Source organism: Cyprinus carpio, chromosome B15, assembly GCF_018340385.1.
Source record: "Cyprinus carpio isolate SPL01 chromosome B15, ASM1834038v1, whole genome shotgun sequence".
NCBI lineage: Eukaryota > Metazoa > Chordata > Actinopteri > Cypriniformes > Cyprinidae > Cyprinus > Cyprinus carpio.
The window spans coordinates 20,110,374-20,133,858 of record NC_056611.1 but is presented as its reverse complement, the minus strand read 5'-3'; the positions used below and the strand labels follow the sequence as shown (position 1 = coordinate 20,133,858).

General features: G+C 35.8%; 1 protein-coding gene across 1 annotated transcript; it reads left to right on the top strand.

The window, feature by feature from the left end:
• Positions 1-5,335: 5,335 nt before the first annotated feature.
• On the top strand, positions 5,336-20,233 carry LOC109060403 (WSC domain-containing protein 1). The gene is made up of 8 exons (XM_019077572.2): positions 5,336-5,787; positions 5,967-6,081; positions 9,253-9,437; positions 12,966-13,087; positions 13,463-13,634; positions 14,920-15,084; positions 15,791-15,991; positions 16,989-20,233. Exons 1-8 carry the CDS (start codon positions 5,370-5,372, stop codon positions 17,339-17,341), a joined length of 1,731 nt encoding a protein of 576 aa, XP_018933117.1. The 5' UTR covers positions 5,336-5,369; the 3' UTR covers positions 17,342-20,233.
• Positions 20,234-23,485: the final 3,252 nt, after the last annotated feature.

Genomic DNA, 23,485 nt, shown 5'->3' with positions numbered 1-23,485 from the left:
TTCAGAGGATTTGGATTAAGCATTAAGCTTGATTTTTCAGTAATTTAAGTTGAGCATTTCAAATCAGATGGACACATCTTCTTCTAAACGTTGGCAGAATTATTTATTTGATTTGAAATGAACTCTACTAAATAACATGTTGTTTATTTTTGGTTTATTTTCCTTTCCTTTAAACTAATATTGTGCAAAATAAGATGCAATTTTGATAAGTGAACTCTTAATTAGTTTTCATGACCGCTCTTGGAACCTTTGCTTACACTATTTTAAATTCGCTGACAGGCTGCCAATCAGCGAACTGCTGGAAATGTCTCTTTAAATCTCTTTGATTAGATTATTCAACCCTGGGCTGGGGTGTGATGCTATGCTAAGCAAGATTATTACCAAGAATATATGACAGAATATATGAAACATATACTGCTACAAGCTAATTTGGAGATTTCATTCGCACTACAGTATATACTTGAATTAATGAATCTAAATTCTAAATAACATCTAAATTAAATGAATCATTCAAGACAAAATATTACAGGTTACAAGACAAAATACATTAGGTTACACTAGCGAAACTAAATTTAAGGGTTAGAAACAGCTCCTCATGGTAACAATTGCATGTGACCACTTTTTACAGTGCATTAGTAATGAGAAGAAATTAGTTTAATATACAATGCTTTCCCTTCCTCATGTCTTGGATTTGGCCTTGAAAATATATATTAAAGGAGGACAGATTGGGGTCACTGCGGGCCAGGGGAACAGCAGGCCAACTGTCATGTGTCTGCCGCCCCACTGTGACAGTCTTTAGAAGCAAGATTATGACTGTGGAAACCTTCTTCGCTTAAACATTTCTTACTGAAATGCTTCATTCAGAGATACTAAAGAGGAGCACATAACAGCCAGATGGTCAGAGATGGTGGCAAGATGCTTAGATGAGAGAAAAGAAAGCTATCCAGGCAGCATCTGAGCTCCAGGGTCAGTCCCATCAGCCACTGAGATGGAAGTGTGGCTGCCCTGCTGTAAGTGAGATGATAACACGCTGGGAAAGCAGATGAAGACAAATGAGTGCACCAGTCTGGACCTACAGCACCCGCTCGCTGCTGTCCAGCGATAGCCATGAAGACTCAGCGGCATGCTATTACAACTCAAGAGTTTTGCAGCATATGCCACGAGAGCAACGGCAAAATAGACTAATAAATTATACATCAAATAAAGGTGAATATCATTTGCTTTCAAATTTAATGCCCTTTGAAATGCACCGTGGAGTTGTCAGAATTCCCTGAATAGAAAATGGAAATGACCTTGGCTCTGCATTATTATTCATAAATGCATTTGTTTCTGTGTGAAATGCAATACCATTTACCAGCAAGCATACAACAGAGCGAAAAGGAAGACAAAATAAGATGAATTATGTGTCCCACGCATATCACTGCTATAACATTCATTAACGGACCATCCTTATAATTAATCGAGCCGCCTCCCTTTGGCTCCATTAATTACAGTTATTTAAAGTGAATAATATTCTTAAAAAAAAAAAAAAAAAAAAGAAGAAGAAGAGGCTCAGGATTACTGCCAAATTCTCCGGTTTACCAATATGACAAGAAACTCATCTCTCATAAATACACCGTGGCCTCATTTCTGGTTCATTTTTCAAAAGTGATTTTCAACTGAATATAAATCTATAGTGGAAAATTATAGTTGAGTATTCAAAGCAGTGAAGGCATAGTGCTTGTACAAGATGATTTCATAGAACAGGTATTTTTTATTTTTTTATTTTAAAGTGAGTAAAAAAAAGTAAAAATACACAAACAAACTGTGAAATGAAATAAATACTCTACTCTGTTAGGAAAAATAGCTAGTTAGTCGTAGTACCTTGATTTTATTCATGTTACAAAATGAAATATGTATTTGATTGCTTGATACAGAGATGAAAGATAAACAGAAATAATAATTTATTTCAGTAGGATTTGACATCAAGTGCCCACTAAAGGCCCATATAAATATACAAAATCTACACAAAAACACAAAGCCCTACATATTTGTTGCTTAACCTCTTTCGATATGTATGTATTTATGTATACAAGAACTCATCTAGGGTGTATACCTTTATACTATGGTTGTCAATCAGTTAAATTTTTTAGTGGAATTGATTCCATAATTTAAAATAATTTGCGAAAGATCCATATCAGTATTTGCTGAGAAGAAAATTAATAGATGTTTTTAAAAAGGATTATTTAAGAGACATTATCAAAAATACAAAAGTCAAGATGTTTTTTAGCATTTTACACCATGAGCGTCACATTTTTAGGATGCCATGCTTTGACAAAAACAGTTTTAAAAAATGTCTTTGTTTAGCTCAATTTTTTCTAGATGTTGAACACAATTACGTCTTGTGTGAACGGTTCCTTAATCTATGCTGTCAGCTCTCTGTAAATCTGCTTCGTATACATGTAAGCAGCTTTTCATATTTGTATATATTATTCAAAAGTTATGAATTATGTATACATGGGGGAAAACGGTTTATGAGAACATGATGTTGCAAATAATTAAAATGAAAAACTGATGAATATGACATGTTAAATGATCATTTTTTTTTTTTTAAACAGACCTTGCAGTACTAGAATCTTTTTTTTTTAAACTGATTTTGAAAATAAGATAAATAAAGGTGTAGAATGGCAGAAGCAGTGGGCGTAATTTTGATTTCTGTCAACTATGCAAGCATCCTCTGTCTTGTAAAGGATGGATTTGTTAGAAGCTGCTCCATGTACTGGCAGAGGGGGAAAAACTACCAGACGCCAGTCACTCACTGTTCATAGCTAGAAGAATAATGAGCCCTCAGGCTGATTGACATTCTCAGCTGCCTCGTAGTTATGGTTTCCTCTGGTGCTGGCGAGGACACCCGCCCCTGCATCTCAAGCGTTTATGCAAATCTAGGCCTTTTGCCAGCACTAGGCCTAAAAAGATGGAGTTTGGGGGTCTCAAAAGGGGTTCAGTGAGCAAAGCTGTGCTTTTATGGAAAGCTGCAACTGGCCCACTTATCTCTAATAAAAATCATTATCAGAATAGTGACATTTTTACCCAAAGTCTGAAGCTGTAAAATGAGATTGAAAATGAATAAATAAAAATAGAATGTATCATTGTGAATTGCAACAAAAAGTTTATTTAATGAGAAAAAAAATGTAGAGCGGTACTTTTATCCATCTGGAATTGCTTACATCATAAACTTGGCATTCTGTAATATGAGTTTGATAAAACAATGCTATAGCAATTTGGCTATTTGGTCATACTGTATCTAATAACCTGTGTGGCCTAAGGGGTCAATGGAAAAAGAAATCCATTTCAGAAGAAAAACTAAATGTATTTTCATTACAAAAACATTTTCCCCCTTTAGATTATTGTGTAAGAACAGAAACCTGTGTTAAGAAAGTAAAATTTGACTTTAAGACCAGCTTGATTAAGATTGGTTAGATATTCTGTTTTTATTCTCTTTTAAGTCTTACACATTAAACCAAATCCACATTGATATTAATGTGTGGTGTGGTGATTACTGTATGTGTTTAATGCATAATCAGTCTGTGTTTTCATCTTCTGTGGGCCCAGATATATTCTAGATGAAATAGCCAAGGAGAATACATGGGGCACACAGTGGTCTCTGTAGAGCTAGACTTGCTTGATTGGCAAGAATGAATGGAAGCAAGGGACAGCCCACCCCTGAGTTAGTTAGATTTGTTACAAGGTTTGTTTTTGCCACACAATAGGATTCTCAGTGGAGCTGAAATAATGGGCTGAAAGTTTCAGGAATGTCTAAAGTGAATAGAAGGAAAAAGTGCTGCAAGTTATAGAAACTACTCTGCTCAGATTAGCAGTACTAAACCAGATTTCATTTCAGTCAGTCAGCTAACAAACATATTACATGATTTCAAAAAAGAAAAAATGAAAGCGAAAAAAGAAACATTAGAAACATGAATGTGCACTTGAGAATGCTGAAATGAAAATCAGTTATGGTTATTTTATGGCATGTTTTATCGGTCTTGGCAGGCAAACATATTTGTAGCTGAACTCAACTAGGACATACTGTACAAGGGACAGTATGCAAATTATTCTTTATTCTTTATTGACTAAAGAGTTTCTGTCAGTAATTTTCATCTGTTGAGCTTTGAAAAAAATATTTTCAGCCTTTTCAAATCTCAAGAAAGTTTTTGGGTCTGTAAAATATTTTAATGTTTTTGAAAATAGTATTTTATTCTCACTACTGTACATATAAGTCTGCATTTATTTGATAAAAAAATAAAGATAAAAATATTTTTATAAAAAATATATCAACAGTTTACTTTATGTAACTGTTTTGAATTTTAATATTTTTAAAAATGCTATTTATTTCTTTGATAACATACTTTGATAACTTTGATAATTTTTAGCAGTCATTACTCCAGTCTTCAGTGTCCTTCAGAAATCATTCATATATGCTGATTATTATCAGTGTTGAAAATAGTTGTGCTGCTTAATATTTTTTGTGGAAAATATGATAAATTTGTTTTATTAGAAATTTAAAAGAACAGCATTTATTTGAAATAGAGATATTTTATATGAATACAAATCTTTTACATTGTAATCACTGTAACCTTTGGTCCAAAAAAAAAAAGTGACCCCAAACTTTTGACAGTAATGCTCAATATTGTATTACCAAAAAAAAAAAAAAAAAAAAGCTTTTGTAGCCAAAATGCTGCTCCCCTGAAACAATTTTCCCACAGACTTTTAAAAATCTCTACTGGTTTCCACTTTCTTTTTGGACTGTCAGACCCCGAGCCCTACCATAGCCTGCACCTCGATTAGGAATCTGTAGTGTTCCCTCTTAGACTTTTCACATCTGCCGTGTACTCATAAAGTCAGACAGGAGCACAAACAGGTAATGCTTCTCCAGCCAGCACGGCCTGCTCTCTCCTCTTAATGGAGACATACTACCAGAATAACTGCCACACACACTCTCTATATTTCTTTCTTGTCTCTAGCACTCCAGTCTATCCCTGAGAATAAAAAAAGTGAAAGATGTGCTTCGTCTAACTGCTTTCTATTTTCCCATCAGGTTCCCCGAAGTCTTTGAGCCGTAAGAGCTCCGAGTACATTCTGCCACAAGAACTTCTGTCATCAAGGGGATGTAACAGCACAGCTGAGTTTTCACTTAATCGGCGGGACATTTTGCCGGAGGAATTTTGCGCTCAAAGAGTTTTTAAACAGAATGTGAATAAGGTATCACTGGTAGAGCTTGCTAGAGAATGAAGCACCTGGAATAGGTCTCTGCCTTTTTTTGTTGGAACAATACAATCACAAAATCAAATACTATACTCTATTTTTCACCACTTACCTGGAAGGAGGGCAACATGGCAAAGCCCTTCTACAGGCTCCAGCGCTTCTTGCGACGGACTCAGCTGCTCTTCTTGTTTCTCGGTATTGCATACATTATGGCTGGAAGTGTCCTCCTTCTGCAGAGACATGGATTGGTGGTGTCACAGCGTGGGACGAGCAGTTACTTTCCATTGCCGTCTTTGCCATCTCCTCCCAGGGCTCTGGAGGCACCTGCCCTCCGGACAAGTTATGGAATAATGGGAGCTCGGCTCTCCGGAACGGAGGTGGGATCCCAAAACGTTTTATCCGAAGACAACGCTGGACCACAATGGCTGATCTCACGAAACCAGGAGATCCGGTATCTGAGACGTCGCTGGTTCCACAGCCTCATGTCCGAACAGGAAGCATCCAGAGTGGAGAAAGTTCTTCCGAAAAGAAAAATCCGACACAAAGGTGAAACTCGGTGCTAAATGAGCTGTGTGCTTTTCAGAATGACTAATTGGTTGTTTATGATGATTGGTTTATTTTCTCAATTATCTGGATTCCAAGCTGTGCTGCGGAATCTTCCCATCTGTTTGTGCAGAAAAAGGTCACGTTCTGAATTTCTGATGCGATTGTTATTCTCCACTCAGGCACGTACATTGGCTGCTTTCTAGATGACGCCAAAGACCGGGCGCTCAAAGGGATGGTGTTTTATGACTTCCGGAAAATGACCAGCACCTTGTGTCAGGACACCTGCACGGAAAGGTATGTGATGAATCCACAGTATACTCAAATACTCACAGCTTTTGTTTTAATCACGGAGCCACCAAAAGCAGATGGACATCTGTTGCCTGGAGGCTCCTCTGTGCTCATCTTAAATCAAGAAATAATGAAACAGTGTTTAGGGAAAAGAACATGCAGTGTGCATCCCTGTGCCAGCTGGCTGAGCTCATGCTGGGAACTGGATCAGGCCCAATTAATGGAGCGCAGTTTTGGACCTGGACTCCGCTAATGCTGGAGGAGAAACATCTATCTGCCATGATGGAGTATACACTTTTTCAAGTTCTTAGGCCGGTGGATAATTGACCACCAGAGAACAAGTGTGAGGCGGACTGACCTCCTGTAATTACCCCCAACATTTCAGAGCTTATTTAATTACTTGGATGACATTTGCAATGTTCAGGGGGAATCTAAATAGTCCATTAGAAAACATGAAACCTAACATGTGCTAAAGATGATCTTTTGTTCATGCTGACATAGTCACTTCCTATGAAGAAGAAAATCATATAATTAACAGGGTTGACAACTTTAAGGTAATATTATGTTCTTGCTTTAGAGCTAGAGAGATTTTCTGTATAAACTGTACAAAGATCAAACAAACAAACTTAAAAAATATTTTTTTCATTTATTTCAAATGACCAGTGCAACCAGGCAAAGAAAATGTTTTGATAATATTGATCGGCAGAATAAGTATATCATTTAATATTTAAAATTACATTTTGCCATTCAGACTTTTGTCATTCTGTTACAATTTGTTAAATTAAATACTTATTGACAAAATTATGTAATTTTGTAATTTAGAAAACACTGATAATAATCAAATTAAACAGAAAAGGAAAAAGAAAATATTCAGAATGGATAACAGAGTTGCAAAGCCTGAATAAACCTCAAGACCAAAGACCAGAAATACCATTTTAAGTGGCATATAGACATCTGACAAGCTACTTTTCATGCTAGGTTAATTTTATATTAGATACCATTTAAGACTTCAGGGTCAGTAATATATATATTTTTTTTTTAAAGAAATCTCTTATGCTTACTAAGGGTGCATTTATTTGTATAAAAATACAGTAAAATCAGTAATATTATATGTAATTTTATTACAATTTTAAAAATCTGTTTTCTATTTGATAATTTTTTGAAATGTTATTTATTTCTGTGATGGCAAAGCAAAATTTTCAGCATCCATTTCTCCAATTTTCAATATCACATGATCCCTCAGAAACCATTCGAATATGAAGATTTTCTGGTCTAGAAACATTTATCATTATGGTCAATGCTGAAAACAGTTATGCTGCTTAATGTTTGTGATAAACAGAAAGTTTTTAAGTTTTTTGACATACAAGTCTTTACTGCCACTTTTGATTTGTCAAATCAGTTTTCAATAAAAAAAAAATGTATTTTTAGGATTAGTATAGTTTATAAAACATGTAGTTGATCAGTAGTATAGTTTATCAAATATATAAAGGTAAACACCTCAAAAATATGGGATCAACCTCTAATGCTGATAAAAAATAAGTAACAGAACCCCACATTTATGGAACATATTTATATCTAAGAAAACGTGTTCCTTAATACTAAGGATCTGACATCCCAGCCCAGTGTTATCATCTACAGATAGGTGACAGGGAGAAAATCTTCTCCTGTTCTGTGTCTGCAGATACATGTCTGCTCAGACTGAGCGATTAATTCAGAGCGCAGATTAACAGTGGGAATGTCCCTGGCTGGGTTGCCATGGCAGTGCCAATGCCACGTTTCAAGCAGAGGATCAGAGAAACAATTTGCAGAGGGGCTGAAGCTAATACCTGTTGAGCCCTACACCAACATGCTTGAATGGAATCGTGCTGCGCCTTTTTGCAATCTCAAAAAAAGTCAAGAGGCCCAGAGGACAAAAGCTTTGAGATGGAGGAAGATGACTGTGATTAACTGTTAACCAGTTTGCTGTCAGTCTCACAGAACCAAAAGTCTGTACAGGTCCCAATTTATTGGAAAAGATGAGATGGAGAGGAATGCAGGACCTTCCTGGACAGGCTCGTTACTGTGAGACAGCTGGCCAGGTGGTTCGCAATGGCACCCTGAGAACGGCTGCCACTACAAAGTGGCTTAGGCTAGCACCGCAGGGTGTGGAAATGGTGAGACAGATGTTTGGCTCAGCAAGTGGGCCAATCACCAGCTGTTAACCCCTTGAGCTCACAACCAGATATGAACAGGGAGATGCTGGTTGACTTTAGCAGTATCCCTACTGGGTCTGTCTTTTAAAGAGTGTAAAAAAGTATAAGGGCTTTTCTGGGTGAACCAAAGAATGCACTGACATGCAGTTTACCCAAAAATGAAAATCTGCTGAAAATTTACTGAATCCCAGATGCAGCTGAGTTGTTTTTTCATTAGAACAGATTTAGAGAAACTTAGCATTGCTTGCTCACCAATGCATCCTCTATAGTGAATGGGTGCCGTCAGAATGAGACTTCAAATATCTGATTAAACATTAGTAATCCCCATGACTCGAGTCCATGAGGTAATGTCTTGTGAAACGATAATTGTATAAACAAATTAATCAAGATTTTTTTAACCTCAAGTTCTCCCATATATACAGAAATAAGCACCATTTACAAGTGACAGTCCAAAATAGTTTTAATCAAATATGTCGGTGGACAACAGGGGACAGACTTTTTTTCATAGTCTGGCCATGGAGCTTTGATGTTGCCAAAATATTGACTTTTTCGAAATGGTTTACTAAACATTTACATGGTTTACCATTGGCTGTCCAAACAGATAGCCCCACCCACAGCTGATGCCATTGGTTGAGTCAGTGTTGCTTAGTCAAGGTGGTTGGGATTCTGAAACGAGAAAAAAATAAACCTAGGAATGGCTTATAGTTTGTTTCTTTTTTTAGACAAAATTGCATGCCTTTAAATACAAGTCAATACTCTGTTATTATATTACACCTATTAAATTGTTAGAAAACTATAAAAAGAAACCATTACATCATTTGAAAACAGTTAACATTTGCATGAATATTTCTTTAATAATGACAAATGTAGTATTGTTTTGTATTAAGAAATTAAAGAGTTATTGCTATAAATATTCATGTTATTCATCCGCGCTGGCCGGTATTTTGTGAGTATAATTAGATTTTGAATGTTCTGTTTCACACAGTGGGTACCAGTTCGCTGGCCTTGAATATGGGTCTGAGTGTTACTGTGGAAACCGCATCACAAGCGCTAGGATGAAAGAGGAGGAGTGTAACTTGGACTGCAAAGGCGAGAAGGGCGCCATCTGTGGAGGTGTGTCCCGTCTGTCCATTTACAAGGTGGAGGAGGTTCTTCCTGGCCAGCGGAGATGTGAGTGAAATGAGTTGAAATAAGTTTACCTTTTTGCAGGGCAGAACTTCTTACCAATTCACACATGGCATTAGTAATGCATTGGGAAGCATACAAAACAGCATTCTGAAAGATAATAAATATTAGTCATATAAACATGCAAAAATGCATATGCAAGTCTTAAAAACTAATATAATGCTTTCTGGCACAGATAAGCAGTAACTCACCTCTGCAGTTAACATGCACAAAAACGCAGCTTAACTAGTAGAGCACAATGCTGACAATGAAGGTCAAGAAATAAAAAAAGATTAAAGAAGTGTGAAACCTTATTTCTTTGGATGAAAGCGAATGTCAAATGAATAAATGAAAATAAGAACGCATATATCAGGATTTTTTTTGCCTTTTAAAAAGGAAAATTATTGATACATTTAAATGCTGAATAAAATCCTGGTTTCTGTAAGTTTCTAGCAATAAAATAAAGCAATAAAATATTAAAATTGTTCTTCATGAATAAGAGTAAAACTTTTAAATTATGCTTTGGATAAAAGCGTCTACCAAACAAATAAAAGTGAATATGAATGCACTGATCTGCACTTTTTGCAGCCCTGTTACAAAATTTAGGACATATATAGTTTACAATCTTGATTTCTGCGACTTTGTAATTTTCTAGAAATAAAATAAAGTAAAATAATTAAATAAAAAAAGTAATCAAATAAAATAAAATCCTGGTTTCTGTCATTTTCTAGCCATAAAATAATAATAATAAAATAAATGTTAAAATAGTTATCCATGAATTAATAAAAAAAGTGTTTGTAATGCTTTTTTATAAATAAGCATCTACCAGATGAATGAATGTAAATATGAAAGCATTATATGCAGTTTTTGCAGCTCTATTACAAAATGTGGGAAATATCTAAATACAGTTCAAAATCTTGATTTCTGGGTCTTTGCAATCAAAAACAAAGCAAGTAAAATAAAATAAAATAAATGTAAAAATTAAAATAAAACTAAATAAAAAAATCTTCATGAATGAAAAAACAACAACATTTGTTTGTAATACTTTTATACTGGATAAAAGCAGCGCTGCTTCTGCAGGTAATCCACTGTCTGGCAGTGGAGCTTTGATGTGGCCATATGTTTGAAACGGGTCTCTTCATCAGTCTCTTCCACATGCTGTTGGACCTTTGTGTTCTGACCCAATGTCCCTCTGCAGTTTCAGGCCAACTGGATTCGGCCCAGCACAACACTCACAGACACAGCTATTAAGCACTGACCATATGTTTTGTGGCCTAAATTGAAAATGCTATCCATTGTACCAGATAATAATGTCTTGTTAAGAGGGATTTTTGCATTGTTTGGGCTGGTGTTTTTAAGATGTTCATGTAATGCAACAGAAAAGCCATAAAGAGTTCTGTAAATGATTGTTTTAATTGCTATGCTAACATATGCTAAAAATTGTAAATGTGAAGGGGACACCGGGAGCAATTGTAATGCTTTACATTTTTTCAGTGACACTCTTTAATGAGTTGTGACACAGTAAAGTTCCCCCTCAGCCTGAGAAAAAAAAGGAGTCCGATAATTTTACCTTTTCTAAAATTTAAATTGTATGGCTGAATTGGGAAAACAGAATCTTTAAAATGCTTACTGAGCTTTATTTTATAAAAGTATCTACTCAGACTCCATGTATTTAAATAAAAACAGATTGAATGTACATTACTGTTCAAAAGTTTGGGGTAGGAAAATATATTTTGAAAGTCTCTTATGCTCAGTGAATACAGTGAAAACTGTAATATTGTAAAATATTACTGCAATTTAAAATATTTCAATGACCTTTTTTTATTCTTCGTATTTTTATATATAATTTTAGATACATACTCCCCCAAATTATTAAAGAATTGAAGAATAAATACATTTTGTAATTATTGACTACAAATCTAAGAGAGGTCTACAGCCTATAATACATAGCTTATTTTTGTATGAAAATATTATTTGCACAATATTCTGCAAGAATCGCTTTTCCACACCTGTGTCGGTGACCGTGGTCTGACTTGTTTTGTTATAGTTGAACAGTCTAGCTCCGGTCTTAGTAAGAAGTTCAGAGGCTCACCTGAGGCCTGTGGTGCTCCTCTGCACTCTGTTTTAATAGTGCTTTGTTTGATGTTTTCATGCAGCTGTGTCTCATTTATGACCCTCACAAAGAATCATGTGATTGCTTCAAAAGCAAACGGCGGTCTGCAGGGCCTCTTCATTTATTTGGAGAGGCAAACAAAAGCCCCGGGGTTTCGGTTACAGAGTGCTTGTTTACCCTGCAGAGGTGCCAAAGTGTCATGAAGGCCCTGAGCACACTCGCTAATGCAGATACAAACTTCTTAAATCACAGTATCCACTAACATACGGTGTTTGTCCATGACGGGAAACTGTTTTGGGGCTTGTTTGCTGTAGGCTCAGTTATGTCGAATCAATTCTAGTTGGATATAAGCTGTGGAAACATTTATATACAATATAGACATTTATTGTCGTTAATGATGCAGGAAGGTATTGTTTGATTTAGGCAGGGTTCTTCTAGTTAACTAAAACTGTAACTAAAATCTTTTTTTTTTTATATAAAATAAATGTTAACTGAAACAAAACTTAATGTACTAAAATTAAAACTGAAATAAAAATGAATAACATATAGACATAACACTTGGAAAATATGAAGATAACATTTCAAATAAATGCTTTCCTTCTGAACTTTCTAATCATTCATCAGAGAATCCTGAAAAAAAAGTATCACGATTTCCACAAAAATATTAAGCAGCGCATCTGTTTTCAACATTGATTATAAGAAATGTTCCTTGAGCAGAAAATTCGAATGATTTCTGAATGGCAGCTGAAAATTCAGCTTTGCCATCACAGGAATAAACTGCATTTTAAAATGTATTCAAATAGAAAACATTTATATTTAAATTGTAATAATATTTCACAGTATTACTGTTTTCTGATCAAATAAATGAAGCCTTGGTGAGTGTAAAAGACTTATTTTAAAATAATCCAAAAAACTTTTGAATGGTAGTGTACAGTATACCAACTAAACATAATATTATTAATATTAACATTTGTGTACATCTGCTATCATGGGAACTCAAAAAAAAAGTCAAATCAAAAAAAAACATCAAACAAATTCATTCCCTTACATACAAAAAAAACCACCAAAAAAAACAAACATCCATCCCTCAAAATGAAAAGGAATAAACAAAAAACCAAAGCAAATTGAAGGTCTACGAAAAAAATTATAAAATTATTCATATTAGATAGTGCAGTTTCCTATTTCTGTGAAACGTGGCTCCTTTGCAGTTCACTCATTACCCATACAGCCTGATTCCTTGAACTGTTTGATATTTCTTTGAAGGTCTATGAGTTTTTTCTTCTTCTTCTTATACTTAATTACACATTCACTGCAGCATTCCAAACCTTAGAGCAATGAACTGAGTGTTGGCACAAAATCTTGTTCCTACACTATTTTTCTCCTGTCAATCAGTAATGTTCTCCATTCTCCTCTGCCTTCAGACAGGAACGTGCGCTACCGGGGCTGCTTCAAAAAACCTGACAACACAACAGCAGCTTCCCTGGCTCATGCCATCCAGCCCAACCTCACCTCCCAGTGGTGCATCCAGACCTGCATGTATCAGGTCTGACTTTCCAATCCTGACTGTATCAACACTAGATTCATGTGGATTGGATATGGTCTGCTGTAGTCCTGATATATTTTCCCACTCTTCTGAACACAATCTGCTTGTTTAAACTTTAATGTGTCCCCAGAGAGCACAAATTTGCTCTGTAATCAATCTTCTACGCAGCATTTATTAGATGGTCATGCTTTGTTGCGCTCTTGCAACATGGTCAATTGATTCATCCTCATTTTTTGGCTGAGAAGCTAATTGCACTGCTTGAGAACGTTTTCAGATAATGATAACTCAAAATAGTTGTCATTTGACGTATGGATTGAGAGATGTAGAGGTCGGCTCTTGGTGTCATTCATACACATATTTACGGTCTCTTATCAGGAGTTTCCTCTGGCTCTGGTCAGGAAGCCTGACTGTTTCTGTGGCTATGCCACTCCTCGCTTCACTCTTCACGAGCCGGTAAAAGAGGAGCTCTGTGCTGTTGAAAACAGCAGTCTGCTTACCCAGGGTTCTCGTCAGCTCTTCCTCCAGGTTTATCAGACACCTGTTCAAGGTAAGACTCTGTGGAAACCTCACTGATCTTAATAATTACCTCTGTGTTCACATTTCCCCACACGGGCAGTTTATTTTTCTCACATAGAGCTCAGCCTCAAGATGTATGCTAGAATTAAACAGGGGGCCTGCACATTCAATTCCAAGATTTTTCTTTAGAAGTTATGAAAGAATGTAAAAGTGAATAATACCTTTTTAGGTATGCCTGGTAATGTTAAACTTTCCAACAGCAAATAATAGCCTAAGGGTACCCGCATATCTATAAAGTACCCATATATCTGAGACTGCATGAAAAATAATAAGCAAGACTGAAAGTAAATATCTCCAACAGCTTGTGTCTGTTGGAGATATTTGTGTACATTTTTAGCAACCATTACTCAATATCTTCAATATCACATGATCCTTCAGAAATCATTCTAATATGCTAATTTGGTGCTCAAGAAATATGCCTTATTATTATAAATATTAAAAACAGTTTTAAAGGGATAGTTCACCCAAAAATGAAAATTCTGTAATTTACTCACCCTCATTTTGTTCCAAACCTGTATGAGTTGCTTTCTTATGTTGAACACAAAAGAAGATATTTTGAAGAATGCTGGTAACCAAACAGTTGATGGTTGCCATTGACTTCCATAGTAGGGAAAAAAAAAATACAATGGAAGTCAATGGGAACCACCAACTGTTTTTCTTTCCAAAAAAATGTTACTGACTTAAATGTATTGTAATTGAAGGAACAGTTACCCCGTTTAAGAACCAATCTTAATACACATAAACAGTCATCATTTAATGAACCAAATTTATCAAATGTTTTCTCAAATACCACCTGCCATCAACTAGCATGGTTTTATGCTAATTGGTTTTATCAAGCTGTCATTCCCCCGCCTTCCTGTTGCAATAGGAGATGTTGACACAAGAAAGAAAATTGTTAACAACTGATGTTAAAAATAAACTTCAGCCATTCTCACCTAACAATGGGATGCTTTGAAAGACTATGCAGAGCTGTAGGTGCTACACACAACCAAAAATCAATCATTCAATAAATCAAAAAACAACACTCAAAAAAAAAAAAAAAAAAAAAAAATATTATGTAGTTCTTAAATTTATTTCTAAGGATTTAGACAATTTCTATATTTTTATTAGATAACCCTTTGAGTCATTATTTTATGTGATTTCTTTTTAATAAACATGCAAAATAAAAGCCTCCCTGAAAATAAAATAACATAATGTTATATCTTACCTTACATAATATAACAAACAAATAATGATGGAAATTTCTTATTGTCCAGATTCCAGATGCACAGAGAAGAAGTTTCTACCTGAGAAGTCCAGCTCACTGGTGGCTCTGTCCAGTTTTCCTGGTGCGGGGAACACCTGGGTGAGGCACCTGATCGAGCTCGCCACAGGCTACTACACAGGCAGTTACTACTTTGATGGCACCCTCTACAATAGAGGTAACAGTAGCACCTCTCTTCCAGTGATCATAAATCGTACCATTTTAAAAGCTTGCTTGTCTTTGACAGACACAAATCAAACCACTCTGAAAAATATTATTGCACAGAAATTGGATGGTATGAATTTATCATTATTGCTATCTTTTTGCATATTAACAGGCTGATGTCTCTAATGGAAAGTGGGAATTTAACCAAAGTTTAATCTGCCATGATAACATCATGTCATTATATATACATACTGTATATATAACTTTTTTAAAGAAGTTTGGACTGATTTAAACAGAAACTCCAGAGTTTGTGAGTCTTTTGGAACGATTTATTAAAAACAGCAAAGCATTTTCTCAAAATTTTTCTTCTTTTTCTTCAGCTCCTACCATGCAGATTTTGAGATCACTTGATAATGTGCATTTGGGCACAGCTGACCTTCTCTTTTCTTTCAAATGCCAAACTTTATTGAGGATTTTTTTTTTTTTTTTTTGTCTATCATTAAAGAACTTGACCTGCCTTGAAAGTCAGAGTGCCTTTTCAAATCCATCACAGAACCTGACACATTTGCCTGAGGGGGGCCGTGGAGCCCATGCCTGGACTAACACCATTTTTGATGCAGTTTTTGGAACGTATGTGTTTGAATTCAGAGGCGGCACTGGGCGGTTGCCACATGCAGTTGAATGTTTATTCTAATCCTTTTCTCCTCCCAACTGTGCAGGTTTCAAGGGTGAGAAAGATTACTGGAAGAGTGGAAGAACCATCTGTGTGAAGACACATGAGAGCGGCCAGCGGGATATAGAGATGTATGACTCAGCAATACTGTTGATAAGAAACCCCTACCGCTCACTCATGGCTGAGTTCAACCGCAAGTGCGCCGGGCATCTTGGTTACGCTTCTGATCAGCACTGGAAGAGCAAAGGTATTACGAGTACAGTATATGTAAAGCTCTTCTCTGACACTTTATGTTAGTGTTATTTTAGTATAGTTTTTATAAAAAATTATTAATTTAGTTATTTTAGTAAATTTGGTAATTTTGTCATTATTTTTTGTTCTTTTTAAACATTACTATTTAGGTTTAATTAAATTATTAATTTTTCAGTTTTAGTTTTAGTTCATTTTTAGTTAGTATTTATTTCCAGTTAATTAACATTCAAAAGCTTGTGCAATTAATTTTGTAATCTCTGAGAAATTACTTTCACTACCATAGTGGTTATCGCACAATATTGGAATTTTTTTTATGTTACAGTTGAATGTCATATGTTCATACAGTTGAAGTCAAAAGTTTACATACACCTAGCAGAATCTGCTAAATGTTAATTATTTTACCAAAATAAGAGGGATCATACAAAATTCACGTTGTTGTTAATTTAGGACTGACCTGAATAAGATATTTCACATAAAAGTTGTTTACATACAGTGTAGGGCCTTCATGACACAGTCCACATGAGAAAATAATAATTGAATTTATAAAAATGACCCCGTTCAAAAGTTTACATACTGTGTTGTTACCTGAATGATCCACAGCTGTGTTTTTTGTTTAGTGACAGTTGTTCGTGAGTCCCTTGTTAGTCCTGAACAGTTAAACTGCCTGCTGTTCTTCAGAAAAATCCTTCAGGTCCCATAAATTCTTTGGTTTCCCAGCATTTTTGTGTATTTTAAACCTTTCCAACAATGACTGTACATGAAGACAACTGAGGGACTCATATACAACTATTACAGAAGGCTCAAATGTTTTCTTATTTTGCCTAAATGTTATATTTTTTTCATTTAGTACTGCCCTTCAGAGGCTACTTACATGTTTCCCAGAGGACAAAAAAAAGTTCCATTTACCCTGATCTTCCTGATCTGAAGTCCTCCTCCTGGGCTCTTAATGCATCGTTTTTCCTAAAATACTTTTATACTTCTCCTCCCTCTAGAGTGGCCCGAATTTGTGGGTAGTTATGCCTCCTGGTGGGCTTCTCACGTTTTGGACTGGCTGCGTTATGGAAAGAAACTTCTGGTGGTGCACTATGAGGAGTTGCAGGAGTCACTGGTGCCCACATTACGATCCATCACTACCTTCCTCAATACCAGTGTCAGTGAAGAGCGGCTCCTCTGTGCTGAGTGCAACAAGGATGGCCACTTCAAGCGCTCAGGTGTGCGACGGCCCACCTTTGACCCCTTCACCCCAGATATGAAACGGCTGATTGATGGATACATCAGCACTGTGGACCAGGCCCTCAGAGCCAGCAACCATTCTGGCTTGCCAAAGGAGTATCTCCCAAGATGATAGGTCCAGAACTAGAGTACAGGACTGTCTGTCTCGATCAAGATTCAGTGCTACAAGCTATGATGCCCAGGAGATATTTTGATACATTTTTTCCTCACATATTGAGGTCAGAAATAATGCCATATGTGCTGGTGTGCTTCGAGATCGTCATGTTTTAACGGCGGTATGTGGATCAGTCTGTAAAAGGAAGCAATTTGACAATTGCAGACTTGAACTTGAGACTCAAAAACATCTCTAGTCAGAGGCAAAATAAGTTCTCCTCCCTCCTTTGGGAGGAAACTTGAGTGCTTAATTACATACTTCAACTACAAGTCAACAAGAGGCCTAATAAACAACAGATGTAATTGCTTATGAACTAATCCGACGTACCGTAGATGATTATGACATGTCAACCACAATAACAACATTTTATGACTACACAGTGACTTTTTTTTTACTTTGTATGGACAATTTAGACCATTAACAAAGCTGATATCATAAATTCTAGGCTAAATGTAACCTATTAGTGGTCTGTAACCATAGACACTGCAAAAATGATTTTTGTCTTTTTTGGTAAAACATCTTAACATTCTTAAAACAAGATACATTTACTTTGACAAGCAAACTGACGTAAGTATAAAGACTTGTTATATGAAAAAAAGAAAAAAAATTAAAACACAAAATACGAACAAATGGGGTAACCTTCGAATTAATATTTTTGTATCAACTTGCTTAATTCTTTCAGAAAACAAGACAATACTAAAACAAGACATATAAGTAATTTTGCTTCTCAAGTAAATTTATCTTGATTTAACATCATTAAAAACATTGTGAACATTGAGGATAAGGTTGAGGACAATGTTATTATTCAAGAATTAAGTATTGAAAAAGTCATATTTATATACCACAAAACTAAATATTAAGTTCAACATATCTATGATATAACAACCCTGATGGAAGCAGAATGTAATACTACGTTGTGGAGTAGTAGAATAACAAACACATTTTTTAAAAACCTTTAAGATCAAGAAAATATGACATGGCAAACAGACTTAGCATACATCAAAGTCAAACGAATTGTGCCTGTCCCCATCCCACTAGATTCCTTCAGAATGGAACTAAAGCTTTCAGCTGGACTAGACAAGACTTGCCTTGCGGAATGGTGCTAGCCTGATGCTAATCCTCCCAGAGCTGATTAGCATGCCGCCAGCATGCTCCAGACGTGTCTGGATTAAGCACTGGTGTAATACTCTTTTGCACATTGCCAAACTGCTGCAAATTCAGACAATGTCACTGTAGTGCTAGTGACAGGAATCCCACCAGGGGGCTGTTTCTGCTGAGTTATTCAACTAGACGCAAAGGATCAATCGGTTAGCATCATTCAGCATCAAATTTCTCACTGTTTGAGTTTGGTCCATAATTTAATAGCATTGAGTAGGTTTACATAGAGCTGAGTGTGTAACTTTAAACAAACACTCCCCCATCTGTCATTGGCCTGAAAAAAATGATAGTAACACCCCCAAAATTACATCACTGGTTCAGTCAGTGTTGCTATGCTGGACTGGTTGGGGTGTTTAATAGTGCCATAGCCATACTGTTTACAGTTTTTGGATGAATCAACTAAGCTGGGGTGGAAGAAAGTTTTTAATGCTAGAAAACACACACACACTTAAAGAGATAGTTCATCTGAAATTGAAAATTCTGTCATCATTTACAGAGTTATTTTAGTTGGATTTATATACTATTATAGTATTTATGTAGGGTGACAATACGGGCCATTTTTACGGGACGCGTCCTTGCAAGGATTTCTATATTGCCTAAAATATCCAGGTTTTGGCTGTTTGCACTTTGTAGATCGATCGTTGCATGACATTCACGAGAGCTACAGAGTGCAGAGCAGACGGCTCCTTATGCTTTCGACTCGCTGTCGCGTTACTTTGCTGTTATTCAATGATCGGTGCGCAGCGAACAAACAAACACGTGCGCTTATTTGCATCGCTGTAATCGTTCTCTGTAGATCTCACCTTCTCACGCGCCACGATTTGTTGATTATATACAATACCTGCATGTTATTGGTCAAACTACTTTGGATGTTTTAGGCAATATAAAAATCCTGGCCAGGACATGTCCCGTATAAACAGCACATATGGCCACCCTATGTCTGTGTGAACTATCCCTTTAAACCTTTAACTATAAATTGTCAAATTTCTTTGGCACCCATGACATTTTTTGGCCTCGTAGGATTCCTGAAAAGAGATATATACTGTATCAGTGAGCTTAACAGAAGGATAATTAATGAGCCATATATAAGGTTTAATGAAATATATCAGATTTGGCTTTAGGTTGGTTCTATAAGCCTCTGCTGTGGAGAATATAATGCTGTGCGCCCAGTATGAATTATAAATGAAATCCATTGCGCCCCCACTGTGATTTCCTGCAGGCTTAGTGTTGAGGTCATTGTGTCTTGTCTGGAGAACTGTGACAGATTAATGTGTAAATGAAACAGAATTTTATTTACGTGCATATCTTGTAGATTGCTGCAGTATATGGTGCACACATGCACTACATCGATACGTGTATGGTAGTGTGTGGTTGTGTATGTCTTGTGTGTGTGTTTGTTTGCACGCACAGTTGTGTTCATGAGCCTCATTCCATGGACAAAAAAAATCCAATTTTTTCATGAATTATGTTTGCTGATCTTTCCACAGCAGCAAATAGGTTCTTTTTCTGCTGTCCTAGGGCAAAGGAACAAGAGGCATAATGAGCTCAAGTCTTCTTTTTTTATTTTCATAAACTCTCTTGACATCGGTCAGACCCTGTGACTGCTATTCACTTGTGCGGATATTATTGAGAGGGGCCGGCCCCCAAGGTTTTACTGCTGTTGTGAAAACACAATGAATAAAATTCATGATGCAAGCGGGTGTCTTTTTTCATCTTCTCAGAAGTGGTGACAAAAGATGTTTGAGAGCATTAAGTCACTTGAATGTTTCAAAGACTTGCTACTAAGATATTCAGAGGAAAATAAAATCCAACAGATGCCTGGGAGACTGAAACATCCTGAATTACTACTACATCGTTTACTAAGCAATGCGAGCATCGCTTGCTCACCAATGGATACTCTGCAGTGAATGGGTGCCGTCAGGATGAAAATCCAAACAGCTGATAAAAACATCACAATAGTCCACAAGTAATCTACTTATCTCCAGTCTATCAATTAACATCTTGAGAAATGAAAAGCTGTGTTTTTGTAAATTTACAGATCAATCAAGACATTTTTAAATACAATTCAACACCTATCCATAATACTGCTTTCTCCAGTGAAAAAGTCATATAGTCTGAATCAGGAGAGAAATATGCACAGATCAAGCACTGTTTACATGCAAATACAAATATGTTAGTGGATTTTCACAAGACGTTAATCTACAGACTGGACTCATGTGAATTAATTGTGGATTATTGTGATGTTTTTATTTACTGTTCGGACTCTCATTCTGACGGCACCCATTCACTGCAGAGGACCAATGGTGAGCAAGTGAAGAAATGCTAAAATTCTCCAAATCTGTTCCGATGAAGAAACAAATTCGGATGGCCTGAGGGTGAGTAAATTTTCTGATTTTTTTTATTTTTATTTTTGGTTTAACTATTTCTTTAACTAGCATAATATATTTTGTTTCCAAACCTTAGGACTAACTTGGCAAAAATGGTTCTTATAAAAGGGACTTTTAAAGGACGATTTGTTGCCTTTTTTTAGAAGACAGGGTGCCTGCATCTGTCTTGCATCAGTCTTTAATCACATTTTTGTTCCCTCTCCTTGATCATTGCTTTGAGCCCCCTCGGAGCGCAGCAAACAGTAAAAGGCCTTGCTGTTCATTCCCCTGTGTCATTTGAAGCTGCAGGCAATCTGTCTTTTAAATGTGGCTACGTGCTTCTCTCATGGTAGCTGAAGTTCAGTGTGGCTGACTCTTGCCCTAACACATGCGTATGTACAGAACAAACAGGTTTGATGAATACGGCCATAAATTTACAAAGATTTCAGTGATTTTATCAGTTAGGGGTAATTTTTTTCAACAAAACTGACAATTTTATGAAGACTAAGACAGATTTCTAATATTTTAAATTGAAATTTGTATTTTAATAATAAGTTAATAAAATTATTTTATAATTATTACAATATATGCAGTTTTTATAACCTCATATTGCCTGACATTAGGGATGCACAATATATTCGAATCATATTGACAATAGGGTTTAAAAAAAAATGCTTCAATTTGCATCATTTGATATTGAATATATATGTTAAGTTTCAAAATCAATAATTATCCAATTACAGTGTTATATTATATATTACCCTGTTATGTATATTACACTTGGGGCATTTGAAAATTGCAAAATTTTAGTCTGTGTTTTATTTTTAATTTAAAATAAGCAGTTTAGGATTGATTGCCATAGCAAAAATGATTATTGGCTTATCAATATCAGCTTGAATGGTAATATAGGTACCTCACTATCTGACGTATACATATATATATATATATATATATATATATATATATATATATATATACATACACACACATACACACACACACACACACACACACACACACACACAGAGCAACTATTTTGTCACATAGCAGGGCCATGTGAAACAAACTAGGCAAAATCGTGATTTTAAAATGTCGAAAAACAGGTAAAATATACATTTTCCCTTTGACATTCATTTACAGTGAAAATTATTCTTAAACACATTATGCATCAACTACCTAGTGATGCAGTCAATGAAGTGAATAAGCATGTAAACAGACTTTCAACCCACATACAAACAACCAGAGAGATGGCTGCATGCAAGCAAACTTCTCACTTATGCTCATCAAGACGTATGAAGCTTCTGTCTTTCTCTGTGTGTCTATCTTGCTGTTTCATCAACCTTCCCGACCTCCCAGATCTAATCGGCCCAGGTCAAACTCATCCAGGTGACGTCAGTTTAGATAAACTAATTGTTCTGATTGAACAGATGGACCCTCGATATAAGAATTTTCATCCTTTCATCAAGGCTGAAACGAAGATTTTGCATGACATTAGCATTGAAATGGCTTTCATTTCCAACATGCCTTATGCATCTTAAAGAGAACAGGCTCATATAGCACATTCATATGCTGTTCTATCATTATGCTAATGGAATATTTAAAGCTCTCATCCGCATCTGTTTTTAATAACATTTACAGCAGATTTCCTGCATATGCACAAGGACGTTTCCATTGGAAAAAGAAAATAATCTCTGTGGAGTGGAAAAGACTTAGGAAAAGGATTTGGTCCTGCTACAGTACATGCCCTTGGTGCTATAACAGTAGACCATGACTAACTTGTAATCTTCTCAGAACTGTAATGGGCACAAAGCATCAATCACACACGGCCGAAACCCACACTTGTGTGCAGACATACTGTAGCCTTGAAATGATTTCACAATAAAGTGATATTTTTACATTACAGCAATTTTGAAGGGCATGGAGGGACAAAAAAAGCTTATCCTTATAAATTGTCTGACAAAAGTCAAAAGTTCAGTGTCACTAGTACTACACACAACCCGATTATTACATGTGACGCTATTTTACAGAATTGTCATTAAAGAATGTGTCAGTACGGAAACTAGGAGTTTATGATTCCAGTAATTTTTCATGCAACTGATTGTTCTCCCAATGGAAAATATAGTACTAATTTAAATAGAATTATAATATTAACATGATGTCTCAGGACTTACTTAGTGACTGCAATCCATTAGATACATTCCTTCATCCTTCATCATTCAAAGACAGAAACCCTGTCATCATCTGTATCCATCTGTAATGTAATTGAAAATATAAATAAAGTTCTCAGACATCTTTTTCGCAGACCAAAATAAAGCAAAAATAAAACATGTTGTAACAAACAACTGTTTTGTGATTTTTGATTTGTTTGACACTTCTCTCGTGAAATTTGGCACAAAGTCTTTGCTTGCAAAGACTGAGATGCTCCTCTTATACCCAAACATGATACCTTGACCTATTACCAATTCACCTGCTCACTGTGAACTGTTTCAAAACAGTTTAACGTGGATATTCTTTTCACTTTTATTTTGCCTCTGTCCCAACTTTTTTGGAGTGTGTTGCAGCCATCAAAATCTAAATT